At 35.9% G+C, this 14,530-nt stretch overlaps 1 protein-coding gene across 2 annotated transcripts in view; it reads right to left on the bottom strand.

The window, feature by feature from the left end:
* Positions 1-2,148: 2,148 nt before the first annotated feature.
* Positions 2,149-14,530, bottom strand: part of DACH2 (dachshund family transcription factor 2) — a gene marked incomplete at both ends in the record, with an annotated part of 550,140 nt that continues 537,758 nt past the window's right edge. For both annotated transcript variants that reach the window (XM_084869646.1, XM_084869647.1), the window contains one exon: positions 2,149-2,198. In XM_084869646.1, the coding sequence (XP_084725772.1) occupies positions 2,149-2,198 (50 nt within the window). The remainder of the gene's footprint in view (positions 2,199-14,530) is intronic.

The raw sequence follows: 14,530 nt of genomic DNA, 5'->3' as shown, positions 1-14,530 counted from the left end.
AAATGAATCCCCAAAATGGTTAGGTGCCTTCATTTGGTATGGGAAGACTTCCTTAAACTACAATTGTAATTATAGATGAAGATAATATGAGTATGTTTGAAGGTAGGAGCAGTTGTGTTTCCCCACTACCTCATAAGCAGTGAACTTAGAATAGAGTCTCTGAAGTTTGCATGTGGCTGATCTAGCCACATTTGCAGGATGAATATAGACTATGTTCCACAAAGAGAATACAAGGGAAATGGTGTAACATTGGTCCTTCTTACCCTAAAAGAAGGTTTATACCTGAGAAATAATTAGCAGTGAAACCACTGCCTTGCAATGAATATATTTCTATCCTACCCAGACTATTTTCTTAAGGCTAAGATCATTATTATTATTATGTTGAGGAAGGAAGAAGTGGTGAGGAGGATGTATTGGAAGTGTGGTCCATGTTTTGTATTGAAATGGCAACAATCCTATAGAAGGAAACATGGTAGTGCAGAGTGGGCTTCACTTCTGGTATTTTCCTTGTTGTTTCTCTAGATTGGCCAATGAACTGGGCTCCAAACAACTAGTTGCTTCCATGTCCAAAAAGTCCTAGCCATCATTTGACCCAGAATAAGATCACCCCATAAATGTTAATATAGTGTGGATAACTACTACCAGATGAGGCTAAACCACAGACAGTATTGGGTACCTGGATCCCTGAGAATTGGGAAACTAATGACACAGACTTCCTCCAGTTATTAAATTAAGCATTCAATAATGTAAGCTTCCTTACCATATGCTTGACTATTTGGTGCCCTGCTTATTGTGCTAAGGTTGTGGAGGGCATACTATTAGAGCAGGCTTGTTTAGCCAACAACCCAGTATATACACAAAAAATACATCTGCTTTTGGACTTTCTCAGGACTCTTTAAATTTTCATAAATGAGGATGGTGAGAAAAGAAGAGATTGTGTGGGAAATATCTGTGGAATTAAGCAACATAGTTCCAAACTAGAAGACTCAAAGTTTTTGCCTGACTAGCTAGAAGCACTATGAGATAGAACATACTACCGTAGTATCTTTCACAAGGTAAGGTGACGAGTGGAAAAACTACTGTGTAGGAAAAACTGAGAGGCTCCTTGGTGAACCAGAATTTGTGTGGGCTTCAGAATTTTAGTGGAAATGAACCAAAGAAGTGGTGCAGACAGATTAGGTAAATTATAAGGCAGGGCTATGGCATTAGGCATTTAAAAAATATCTACCCTTGATTTTTCATTAAGTATAATGGATAATTGTGATGTAGAGGGAGACCTGAAACTTCTTTGGATCAGAGTATATATTCTTCCCATTTTTATTTATTTATTTATATAATTTTATTCACTGAAGTTGGTTCAAAAAGAAGCATTTTAGTAAAAAAACAGATGTTCAAAAGATATATTTCAGTCTTGATTAACCATGTTTTTCCTGCTTCCCTGTACAACTCTTCCTCCTAGAAGCAGGATCACTAAGTATACAGCCAGAAATACGAAATCTAGTATGATTCAACAGAACAATTGAGGACAATACTATTGGCTTATTTAAACAGGTGAACTGAAAATAAGATGTAAATTCATGTTTGTTTGAAAATAAGCAAATCAGTGGAAGCTTTCCAAATGTGTTCCTAGTTCTTATATTTTGATTTGCTCTATGGCTTTTCTTCAATGACTGAAGTTGGCAACTTGAAAATAAAAACTCAATGACAATCAACAAAGTCAAAATGCTTTTATTTATACTGAAGTTTAGCAAGTACATTTTTTAACAAAGAATTTGTACTTTAACTTAATATATCATAGAACAGAGAAACATACATATAAATTTTCTCTAACACAATACCACATTTTTTTCTTTTGAAGACAAAATTACAAGCTGAAGTGAACATAGAGAAGTATCAAATATGGTCAGATTAAACCATGAGAATTTAGCTCATATTCTTAAACTGGTCAATCTAATGTGAGGACAAATTCACATCATTACTTTTAAAATGCACATACATTCCTTTTTCATAAATCAATTTAGACTGAATAGCTGTTTTAGTAAAGAAAGTTTTGCTGATAAACATAACTGAAATAACTCCATGTTGTGGAGTTCCAGAGATAAACTGTAATCACAAGCATCTTCATTAATGCAAAGCCAGTGAGGACTTTCAGGCTGAATAAAACTGTTGTGACATTGCTAAACAGTAACAGTTACCTCCTTAAAAAAAGAAAAGAAAGAAAACAAGTTAGTTCTTCTGAGGAATAATTCTGATACGTGCTTAAAAACACAATTTCTACCTTTAGAAACCTAAATGATCTGATGTAACTGGCTTGGTTTATTATTGGTAAAATGTTAAATTGCTTAACATTTCTATACGTCAATATGCCAGTTTTCAAAGTTGCCTCAAGTTTCATAATACAACTTCTCTTCTTTCCACAGCACTGGAGACATAGAAGACTCATATTTTGTTTTGTTTTGTTTTCATAAACTGTGTTGCCTCTACATTACTTTGGCTTGTGTACATAATGGTATATTGAAATCCCTAGGCTTTACCAAAACAGAGAGAAAGGAGTGTCCACTTATGATGTAAGGTAATGACAGATTTGTACATTTAGAACTTCCTTTCCCAAGGTTAACCCTGAAAACTGTGCATACTGCATGAAGGGAGAATAGTTCTGATTATTATTTTAATCAGTGTTTGGTCAAGCCAGTATCTATTTAAATGTTGGCAATCAAAAGAATGCATGCCATTATAGAGTAAGAAAAAATTTAGTGGCGTGGGTAAAACTATAATTGGAAAAGTTTTCAAAAAATGATTTACCCCTTTTTGTCTAACCTTGCTCTCTTCAATAGTCATGGGTTATGGCCTGAGTTTCTAGCCAACAACTTCATAAGAATTGGTCACAAAAGAAAAAACAAAACAAAACAAAACAAACAAACAAACAAACAAACAACAACAACAAAAACAGAAAAGAAAGTGTGGATGATCAGTACAATTTCATCACCCATGCTTAAGAAATACTAAAAGTCTATGTTTGTGGGTTAAATGTATCATCTTCACCTATAAAGGAGACTTGCATTATCATTGTTGAATTGATATGTCTACTCTAAAATATTAAGTTCAATCTTGTCAAAACTTAGCATTGTCAGGAGGAAAATATATCCTTTTTAAGCCTTGTGTATAATATCTTTAAAATAGTTATTCTTTTGTGTAGAAAGTATTATGGGGTGCCAGGGGAATTCTGTGGAGAGTACCACTGAGCCAAAAATGAAGATGTGGTAAGGAATAGAACAATAACGGGATTTGTGTTTATGCCAGTCAGATGGCCTGGTGGCTCAGACTTCATTAGAGGGCAACCAGACAAAGAACCTATGGAATTCATCTGAACTTTTCCAGTGACCAGAAGGGATGGAAACTGTTTAGTCATCGGCTATCGCTGGAGAATGTTGATACACCTGTGTGGCATCTGAGAATATTCATTCTGATAAAATAGTTGCTCAGTTTTCCAGTCTACCTCATCCTCTGCATGCAAAGCCTAAATGTCAAAGGAAAGTTCTTCAACATCAAATGGCAGACAGTCATTTTACCATGATTGAAAGGTATATAATGTAGCTAAAGCTTAAATCATGCCATACAAATTGTGAACATTACAAACTTGAAAGCAATGAAAAAACAAAAATAAATCCTGTAAAAAAAGGTACATCAATATAGAACAAATGTCAAAAAGCAATCATTATTTGTCCTTTAGAAAAATGAAATTTCTTAAAATATCCCTCCTTTTTATTTTTAATTATACTTCTTATTAAAAAAGACAAACATTTCTGTTCACATCCTTTATTAAATGTGCCAGTTTATAAGGCTTATCACGAACTCTTTCCACAGCAGCTCAAAAACCCAAAGAAAAACTAGGCCAGCAAAAAGAAGACAGTATTAACATGAATGAATTTTTCTACCCAGAATACAATTAAATTGAGATTTTATAGTAACAAAACTTTTTCTCTTAACTTAGAGAATAGTAGCAAAATAGACTTTTGTGTAGCATGCTGTTTAATGTTGACACAAATTCTGTTACTGTTAAACATATACCAAAGCAGAGTGATCATAGGGAGGAGCAAATATTGACCTGCTAACTGACGCTGAATCTTGGAGCAATCTCTAAGTTTAGCACATTTCAATTTCAAAATGCATTTCAGCTATAATATGAGTGATTCATCATTTAGTAGTAGCTGTCAAAGTAAACTCCTAGATAAAACAAAAACATCTGGAAACATAAACAGAGGAGAGCTATAGCTGAATATCAATCCAAACCCAGCATGCTCATTTCATTAGGAATAGAAAACAGCTAATTAGTAGTTAAATATTTCATGTTTTTAAGGGGATTTGTACTTGAACTCTAAACAGAGATGATCTAATATGCATTTTCCATGTAAACAAGATTAAAGATCAGGAGGATCAAGGAACAATGCCTCTCTGGAGGAATGTTAAGGAGCCTGGGAACTTATAAGGAGTGACACACACTAATATTTGTGGAGAATGGACAGTTTATTGCTTTAAAATTTATTAGATAGGTAAAAGGGTAAATTTGATACACATAAATGTGACCATTGTAAAAGTAAAAATGAAAGCCCAAGCAGTCTTTCCCTTAGCACAGTACTGCCTGACATAGGCAAGCCCCATAACACAGGAGATGAGCCTCTGCTGATCAGTTGAGTTATCTCCAGTACCAAATTTAAATAAGTGTGAGACTTGCCTTCTGTGGTATATATCTGAAGGTAATGAAATGGAAAACGCTAAAATCAGGTGTCATAAAGGTCTTCTGAAAACACATGAGTATTTGTTAGAGTTCAACCAAAGTCAATGAAACATACCTATTTATAAAAAGACACTAGTTTGAGTTTGTTTTTAAGTGACTTAGTTAATTTGAAAATTCTGTTCAATTTCCCCTATAGTTCAATATATGTTGCTTCCTTATCAAGTAATGAGACATTTATGGATGTTTTATTTTTTATTATGCATCTGTGTTATTCAGTTCAGATATTTGGCATTAATATTTAAAAAAAATAAATAAAAATATTTGCCTTAGTCCTTCATGGTTTATTTCTAAATTGCATTATTACACTTATTTCAGTTAAAACAGCCCACCTCCTCTACACAAGTAGACAGTCTACAGTCTGTAGAGAGCACCTGAAGCCAAATGCCTGTGCCATAGAAGAAATTCCTTCAGATCATGGAACAACTGGGATATCATATTGATATAAATTAATGTAATATTTAGAAGTGTGTAGGGTAGGTGGCCATTTCAGCAGAAACTGCATGCAGTGCTACAGGGAACTGATTACTGTTGCCCTTTTACATAAGATAAGTGGTGCTTCTGTTAAACAACTTAATTCTCAGGCAGATGTAAAAATAGCAATGGATTAATTTTTTCTTGTGTAAGGAGGGAACTTTAGAAGGGGCATTAAATCTTTTTGATCACTAGAGTAACATTTAACACATTGTAATACTATTCTATTAGATTCTTAGGAAGCATAAAAATAATGAGAACAGGTATTAGCAACCAGCCTTTGTCCAAATCTCCATTAAATAAACACTTAAAAATATGTGAGGCTATTTCCTGGATAATTCAAGCCAAACAACCCATTTGGTTCTAATCACTGGAACATTTTAGGCACCTTGCCATGTGTAGAGAAGAGGGTGAAAAATGGAAAATATCAATGATGGGACTGATTCATCTTATTTGCCTTTCTCCTTTCTCATGCCTAAATATTTTTCAGCTGTTTGCTTGATGATAGCTTAGTACAGATGAAGCAAAATTGAATATGGGTGGGATCAGAAAATAATTAAAGGGGTGTTTTTAGTAGCTTGGGTATGTGGTTATATCATTGCCTTCTTCACAGATTAGGAATGTGCAAGTAGAAGGGGATTGGTTGAGTTGCTCTACCATCAACAGATTAAAGGAAAAAACTAAGCATGGTAATGACTACAAACTAGAGCTTTCTATATTCCCTCAGAGTGCACTACAAGCAATGTGTATCTTTTAGAAAGGTGAGCGCTAAAGCGGTCACAACATATATTGATCATTTGCACAAATGAATCACCTCCTCACATAATTCCTGTTAAATTCCAGGCCAGCCAAATATAAAGCTATTTAATAGTAATCAGAGCTTGAAGTGGTTGTATCTACATTTTCATTTCTGCCATGTCATTTAGAAATAACATTTTCTGTCTTAAAAATTATTCATTTTCTTACCCACTGAGATATTGTGTGGATTAACATGATAATCTTTTTGAAGCACTATGAATTCCGTGGAAGAAAGGGATTATAGGAGTGTAAAATATCACAATTAATCATCATTATGATTATCTGCTAAAAATGTGTAAAGTCCATTCTCTAGTACATTTTTCCTGTACGTGCAAAGTTTTATTTACTGGTAATGAACAAACAGAAATTGGTAGTTCCATATTTTAAGAATTTAAGTATGAATTCTAAAGAATTATACTAGATAAGCAAGTAACTGCTACAGCACCCTATTAGCGCCTATGATTAGTTGGAGTTCTGGCATCAGTGTTCAGGCTGCAAAGAAAAAAATAAAAAATACTGTATCAAAATTTCATTTCAACAAAAAGCAAATCTAATATCTACTCAATGAACTTCACTGTAAATTACAAACTAGCTTTATAGTATGTTGCTGTGCTATATATGTACAAGATTTTAATAAATCTGTGTGCAATAAAAGTATTATTTTATTAGGCTTATTCCTTAATCATATATTCATTGATGTGAGTATTATTCACTTAAAAATGAAATTATACAAAGGCGAGCAAACTATAGATTCATAGTAGTTTAAACTTAACCTTAATCTCTGGGGTGATATTGACAATATAAAACAGTGTAAATGATATTCCCTCACTCTAAAATATGTTTATGAGCCCCTTGTGCATGTTCTACTACTTTACAACCTGTAGTGAAATGCATAAATAGCTTAATAAGCAAGGCATCTGGAAAGATTTTTTTTTCCCTTCACAGACTGAAACATGAGTATAGATTCACACCATTTTCTCTGAGTCAAAATCTTTGTTAATAATTGCAATTTCCCCTCAGGATGCAATTTTCTTCCCTGACAGAAGGGTTATTTAAAAGTAGTTTCTTACTATTTTTAAAAACTACCAATAAATGTGTCTATAATGTTTTTTGAAGGTTTAAATTTATGTTTAGAAAAAAATATTTTCCCTACACAGAACTGTATTTTTTTTTGGGGGGGGGGCTCCCCCTAACTGTTTAATTACCTCTTATTCACTTTTATAAACAACACAATTTTCTTATCACAAGCATACTTTGTGCTACCAAACCTTTCTTTTGAGGTAGTTAACTTATTCATGAACGAATAACACTATTTTATACATGATTTCTCTTTTGGCTGGTAATTTCTCCATCTTTCTCTCCAGGGCACAACTTATAGATAAGCCTGCTCAAACCAAATTGGCCCCTCTGTTTGTAAAGACTCATAATCCCAGGAAATATAATCCTATTGATCCAGCTCAGGTTAATCAAGCATCCTCACTATTTTTTTAAAATGCCACTCATCTTCTCTACCTGAATCCTGACTCAGTTGAGAAAAACATAAAGGAATAAGGCCAAAAAAGATGAAATATAGTCTGGAGAAGTATTTATTTATTTATTTTAATTGAATGTATTGAGATGATATTTGTTAATAAAATTATGCATATTTCAGGTGTACAATCCTATAATACATCATCTGAATATTGCATTGTGTGTTTGCCATCCCAAGTCAAGTCTCCTCCCATCACCATTTATCCCCCTTTACCTTCTCCTACTTCCACCCATGCCCCCTTCCCTTTGGTAATCACCATAATATTTTCTGTGTCTATGAGTTTTGTTTTTTAAATATTTTTATTAATTTCTGGGAGAGAGGAAGGGAGAGATAGAAACATCAATGAGAGAGGAAGATGATTAATCGGCTGCCTCCTGCATGCCCCCTACTGGGGATTGAGCCTGCAACCTGGGCACTGCCTTAACCAGAATAATACTGGAGACCTCATTTCTGGCCGATGCTCAACTGTTAACCACACTGATGGGCTTTTTTTTTCTTTTCTTTTTTCCTTAATTTCTTTATCTTTTACACCCAGCTCTCCAGCCCTTTTCCCCTCTGACAACTGTCACTCTCTTCCAAATCTGAATTTATTTTTGTTTTATTTGTTAATTTGGTTCATAAGATTCCACATATGAGCAAAAATAGGTCAATGTTTTCCCTATAAAAGTTTAAGATATATGGTTTCTCTATTAGACATAGTGCCAGTGGAGGAAACAGTGAGTAAAATGAATCAAATTCTCCCAGGATTTAAATTATTCAACAGTTGTAAAATATGTACATTTGGCAGGTGCATTCATATTTTTCACCTAGCATCCCAACCGAGCTAAGTATTGATTTTGTGTGTGTTTTTAAGTTGCTTAATTAGTGGTGTGCTTTAATTTTCAAGTGGATACTATATTATTTGGCATTGAACCAGAACACACTAGAAAAATCATTGTTTTCCAACCTGAAAAAAAATGGAGGCAAAAACAATATTCTGATTAATGCTCTACTTCAATCTTAGGTTCAATCCAAATTAAACATGTAATTAATTGCATAAACTCTACTTCCATTGTGGAAACATTTTCAGAATGTGACATTCTCAGAACAAATGAACAAAACTAGTGAGATTAGTTTGAGGTAGTATAAATATAAAGCTACCATTATGAGAATAGGAAAAGTACACCACTGTAAGATAGGGGCGGATAATAAAATAAAATACTATTTGATTTCGCTTTGTCCAGAGAAAAGCATGGATTTAAAGACATTTTTTTAGAAGGACTGGTCTAGTGCTTATTTTATAATGTGGATCCTTTTTTTTTTTTTTAAAAAAAAAAGAAGGTTTCTTGCCCTAGCTAGTTAGGCTCAGTTGGTTTGAGCATCAGACTGTGGACTGAAGGATCCCAGGTTTGATTCTGGTCAAGGACACATGCCTGGTTTGTGGGCTTGATCCCCAATATGGGACCTGCAGCGAGCAGCTAATCAATGATTCTCTATCATCATCTAGGTTTCTATCTCTCTTTCCCTCTCCCTTCCTCTCTGAAATCTATATCTATCTATATCTATCTCTATCTCTATCTCTATCTCTATCTCTATCTCTATCTCTATCTCTATCTCTATCTCTATCTATATCTATATCTATATCTATATCTATATATTCTCTCTCTCTCTCTCTCTCTCTCTCTATATATATATATATATATATATATATATATATATATATATATACACGATGCACAAAGATTCATTTAAAAATGGGCCTTCCTTCCCTTGGCCGCCAGCATAGCTTTGCTCCAGCCAGAGCCACCTTTTCACTCTGGACCAGACAGAGTTGCCTTTCTGCATGTCTGCTGGGGCATTGTGGAATGCTTGCATCATCACCATGGAGATGACCCAAGCGTTCTGCCTCAGCTGCGTATACAAATTAACCCCATCTTTTTGGAGGGATTAGTTTGCATATTCACTCATGATTGGCTGGTATATCAATTTGCATGGTACTCTTTTATTCGTGTGTGTGTGTGTGTGTGTGTGTGTGTGTGTGTGTATATATATATATATATATATATATATATATATATATATATATATGGATTCTTTAAAAATAACAAAAAATCAAGGTTTCTTGAGAATAATAACCACTTGCCTTTTTATCCTTAAAATTTTCTTACATATTTTAATCAAAACAAATAGAAATACAGATCATCTTTTCTTTATTAATTCTATCATAATGAATTACCAAACTCACTTACTTGCTTTTGAACACTTTGTTTTTGTGAATTAATTATTTAATATACTCTTTCCCATTATTTAATCTCTAATTCTTGTAAGACCTACCCTGAAAACAGAGCATTGATACTCATATTCTCTAATATGGGGATAAAATATAACCCAAAGAGGCCCATGCCCAGACACATCATAATTAAAATGCCAAGGGTTAAAGACAAAGAGGTGATCTTAAAAGTAGCAAGAGATAAAAGTTAGTTACCTACAAGGGAGTGCCCATATGACTGCAGCTAATTTCCCAACAGAAACTTTGCAGGCCAAAAGGGAGTGGAAAGAAATATTCAAAGTGATGAATAACAAGGACCTACAACCAAGATTATTCTGTCCAGTAAAGCTATAATTTAGAATTGTAGGACAGATAAAGAGCTTCACAGACAAGAAAAAGCTAAAGGAGTTCATCACCATCAAACCAGTATTATATGAAATGATAGGCATTCTAGAAGGAGGAGAAGGCGGAGGAGGAGGAGGAGGGTGATGGAAGAAGAATGAGAAAAAAAGGAAAAAAGAAGAAGAAATAAAAATATGAACAATAAAATATGAACAATAAATGGCAATATATAGATATCTATCAACAATTGAATGTAAAAATTAAAATAAACAAGCAAGGAATCTAATGCACAAAATAAACTGAAGAATTAAGTAGAGCCAAAGGCATGAAATATGCAATAGACTAACGAATCTCAAAGAGAAGGGGGGAGAGAGGGTGGGGAGAGATTAACCAAAGATCTTATATTCATACTAGTGGCCTGGTGCATGAAATTCATGAATGAGAGGGGGGTTCCTCAGTTCAGCCTGCACCCTCTCCAATCTGGGACCCCTTGGGGGATGTCTGACTGCCATGGGATTGTGCCTAAACCAGCAGTTGGACATCCCTCTCACTAATCCAAGACAGTTGGCTCCAAACCGCTCACCTGCCTGCCAGCCTGATTGCCCCTAACCACTCCCCTGCTGGCCTGATTGATGCCTAACTGCTCCCCTACATGCCTGATTGCCCCCAGCCGCCCTCCCCTGCAGGCCTGGTCACCCCCAAATGCCCTCCCCTTCAGGCTGGATTGCTTCCAACTGCCCTTCCATTCCTGCCATCTTGTGGTGACCATCTTGTGGTGGCCATTTTGTAGTGATGTGAGGGTAGCCATTTTGTGGTGATGTGAGGGTAGCCATCTTGTGGCAACCATCTTATGACAATGTCACATGACACCAACTAGGCTTTTATTACATATAATATACAGTACCTTATAGTCACAGACAATAGGGTGGTAAAGGCCTGTAGCAGAGTGGGAACCAGGTGGAGGAGGATAATGGAGGTGGGAGGGGTCTCATCTGTAATGCTCTCAACAATAAAAATTTTAAAGAAAATTAAATATATATTTACCATAAGTATATACTGAAGAGTATATGTTACATTAATTTTTATGCCAAATAAAAATCACCCCTACTAAAATCTACACATGTAATGTCATATGTATTTTAGAGGACATAGTAATGATAATATATTTCAACTGTCACACTTAACAGAGTATCAATTGAACTTATTGATGAGGAAGCTTAAGCAAATATTATTATTACTATTTTACTAAAATTAAGTCAGAGAGAGGTTTAATTTCTCAAGGTTAGTGATTGAGTTAGCCTGTTAATAACTGAGAAACTGTGACTAAAGGACCACTGCTTTCCAACTAGTTCATTGTGCTTCCCATAGACTAGTTATAAAATGACAATAAAAGTGCATGTGTCCAGTAAACCAACCTGCAACTTTTTAATATATATATTAATTCTTTATTGTTGAAAGTTTAACATATGTTTCCTTTCCCCCCATTGACTTCTGCCTGCCCAGTCCCACCCACCTATTTTCTGTGTTCATTGGTCATGCTTATCTGCATGGATACAAGTCCTTTGGTTTATCTCTTAGCCCACCCCTCACCCTCCTCTGCCTTCCCATGGTCTGTTTGATGCTTCTATGTCTCTGGATCTGTTTTTGTTTATCAGTTTATGTTGTTCATTATATTCCACAAATGAGTGAGATCATGTGATATTTATCTTTCTCCAACTGGCTTATTTCGCTTCACAAAATGCTTTCCAGGTCCATTCATGCTGTTGCAAATGGTAAGAATCCTTCTTTTTTTACAGCAGCATAGTATTCCATTGTGTAGATGCACCACGGTTTTTTAATCAGCTCATTTGCTGATGGGCACTTAGGCTGTTTCCAAATATTAGCTATTGTAAATTGTGATGCTATTGGCAACTTTTGAACCTATAAGTTACTTGAATTCTACTTTCCAGCAGGGAAGATAAAGGCTGGAAAGGAGAAGAAACAAAAAAAACGAATATTTATGGAACACTTTGTTAGTAGGTACATGTACTTAGCTATTCTAGGCACTTATGCCACATGTGAAATGAATTATTTTACTGCTTTTTATTGATGATGTCATGATGAAAAGTAGAATGCTACTTATATTTCTATGCCAAACCTCTAAAAAATCAAAGGTCATATCACCCACCCTTAAGAAATAAGTTACAAATATTTTGTAAAGGTTAAATTTATTTGGGTTTTTGTATAGGATGCATATTGTAAATATTTTTATGTAAGATTTAAAAGCACAATAAATTCTCTTTATACTTCTTTGCTCTTTTTGAATACCAAACTGATAGAAAAACACTAGAAAATATTATTTCAAAGGATTCAAAATATGAAGGAAAATGAAAAACATTAAATGTTTAAACAATATTAAAAATGACTATATCCAACAGATTCATTGAAGTTGGAATGCAGTTAAAGATACTGTTATAATTAACCCAGTTATTAATTAGCACGAATTCATGCACAAGTGGGGTCCCTTGGCTTGGCCTGCAGGATCAGGCTAAAACTGGCTCTCTGACACTTCCTGAGGGGTCCTGGATTGTGAGAGGGTGCAGGCCAGGCTGACGGAACCCAGTGCACTATCAGTGCATGATCAGTGCCAGGGAGGGATACAGGAGGTTGGCTAGCTGGGGAGGGACCATGGGAAGGCTCCAAGACATGTCTGGCATGTCTTGCTCAGTCCTGATCAGCCAGACCCCAGCAGTAAGATAACCCTACCATTCATAGCATCTTCCCCCTGGTGGTCAGTGCACATCATAGTGAGTGGTTGAGCAACCTTAGCATATCATTAGCATATTACACTTTGATTGGTTGAACAGATGACTGGATGACTAGACACTAAGCATATTAGGCTTTTTATTATATACTAGAGGCTCAGTGCATAAAATTATTGCACTCAGCGATTGGGGGGGGGTGCATTCCTCCACCTGGCCTGCACCTTCTCACAGTCCGGGAGCCCTTGCAGGATGTCCAGCTGACATCCTTAGCACTGCTGTGAGCCCAGCTTCTGGCTGAGCAGCGCTCCCCCTGTGGGAGTACATTGACCACCAAGGGGCAGCTCCTGCACTGAGTGTCTGCCCCCTGGTGGTCAGTGTGCATCATGATGATTAGTAATTCCACCATCGGGCCCAAACCAGCTCTCCGACATCCAATGAGGGATCCAAGACTGTAAAAGGGTGCAGGCCAGGCCAAGGGACCCCACTGGTGCACAATTGTTGCCAAGGAGGAATGCAGGAGTTTGCCCAGCCAGGGAGGGACTGTAGGAGGACTCCAGGGTGTGTCAGATCCATCTCGCTCAGTCCTGATTGGTTGGAACCTAGTAGCAAGATAACCTACCAAATGGAGTGTCTGCTCCATGGTGGTCAGTGCATGTCATAGCAAGCAGTTGAGCAGCCTTAGCATATCATTTGCATTTTACACTTTGATTGGTTGAATGGCCAACTGGATGACTAAATACAAAGCATATTAGGCTTTTATTATTTAGGATGATAACAGGAAAGGTGCAAAGAAAAGCTGCAATTTAGACACATATTCCATAAAGTCTAAATAATCTACAAAGGGTGCTTATTTGTCAGTCACACCTGGGAGCAGGTCATTGGCCAGAATAGGCTTAACTACTGCAAGAGAATAAAATCTCAGATACACCAGCTTCAGAACAAAGGAGGCCCTTTTGTTCTCTCTTGCTGCTCCTGCCTGACTTCAGTGGCTCTCTTACTTTGCACTCACTGACATGGCCCACAGCTAAGTGGACCCCACTACAATGGACTGATGGACTAAAATTAGCATGATGGGATGGTTGGTGTGGCTTAGTGGTTGAGTGTTGACCTGTGAACCAGGAAGTCATGGTTTGATTCCTGGACAGGGCACATGCTGGGAATGCAGGCTCAATCCCCAGCACAATGGTGCAGGAGGAAGATGATCAATGATTCTCTCATCATTGATGTTTCTATCTCTCTCTATCCCCTCCCTTGCTCTCTATGAAATCAATAAAGGCATATATTTTTAAAATAAAATTAGGATGATACTAGGCCAGATTTAATTCCACCATAGAACAGAAACTTTGGACACAAACTTTGCTTCTAACTCTACTGAAGATACAGTTATACTTTTTTTAAGGATTGATTTAAAGGAAATGGGACTTTGGAAAATGAGGGATATAAACTACATAGAAATAAAACTTTCTACCATATCAATCCTCCTATGGAGGCCTCCAGAAATTCTTATTCCAGGAGTGCAACAAACACTCCACTCTTACTAGTAAGAGAGAAATTCCACTTGCAATTCTCCGATAAACATTACCAGGATATTGTAAATTTTG

The sequence above is a fragment of the Pipistrellus hanaki genome, assembly GCF_964339955.1.
Source record: "Pipistrellus hanaki genome assembly, chromosome: X".
In the NCBI taxonomy this organism is placed as follows: domain Eukaryota; kingdom Metazoa; phylum Chordata; class Mammalia; order Chiroptera; family Vespertilionidae; genus Pipistrellus; species Pipistrellus hanaki.
This window is presented reverse-complemented; position numbering and strand designations above follow the sequence as displayed.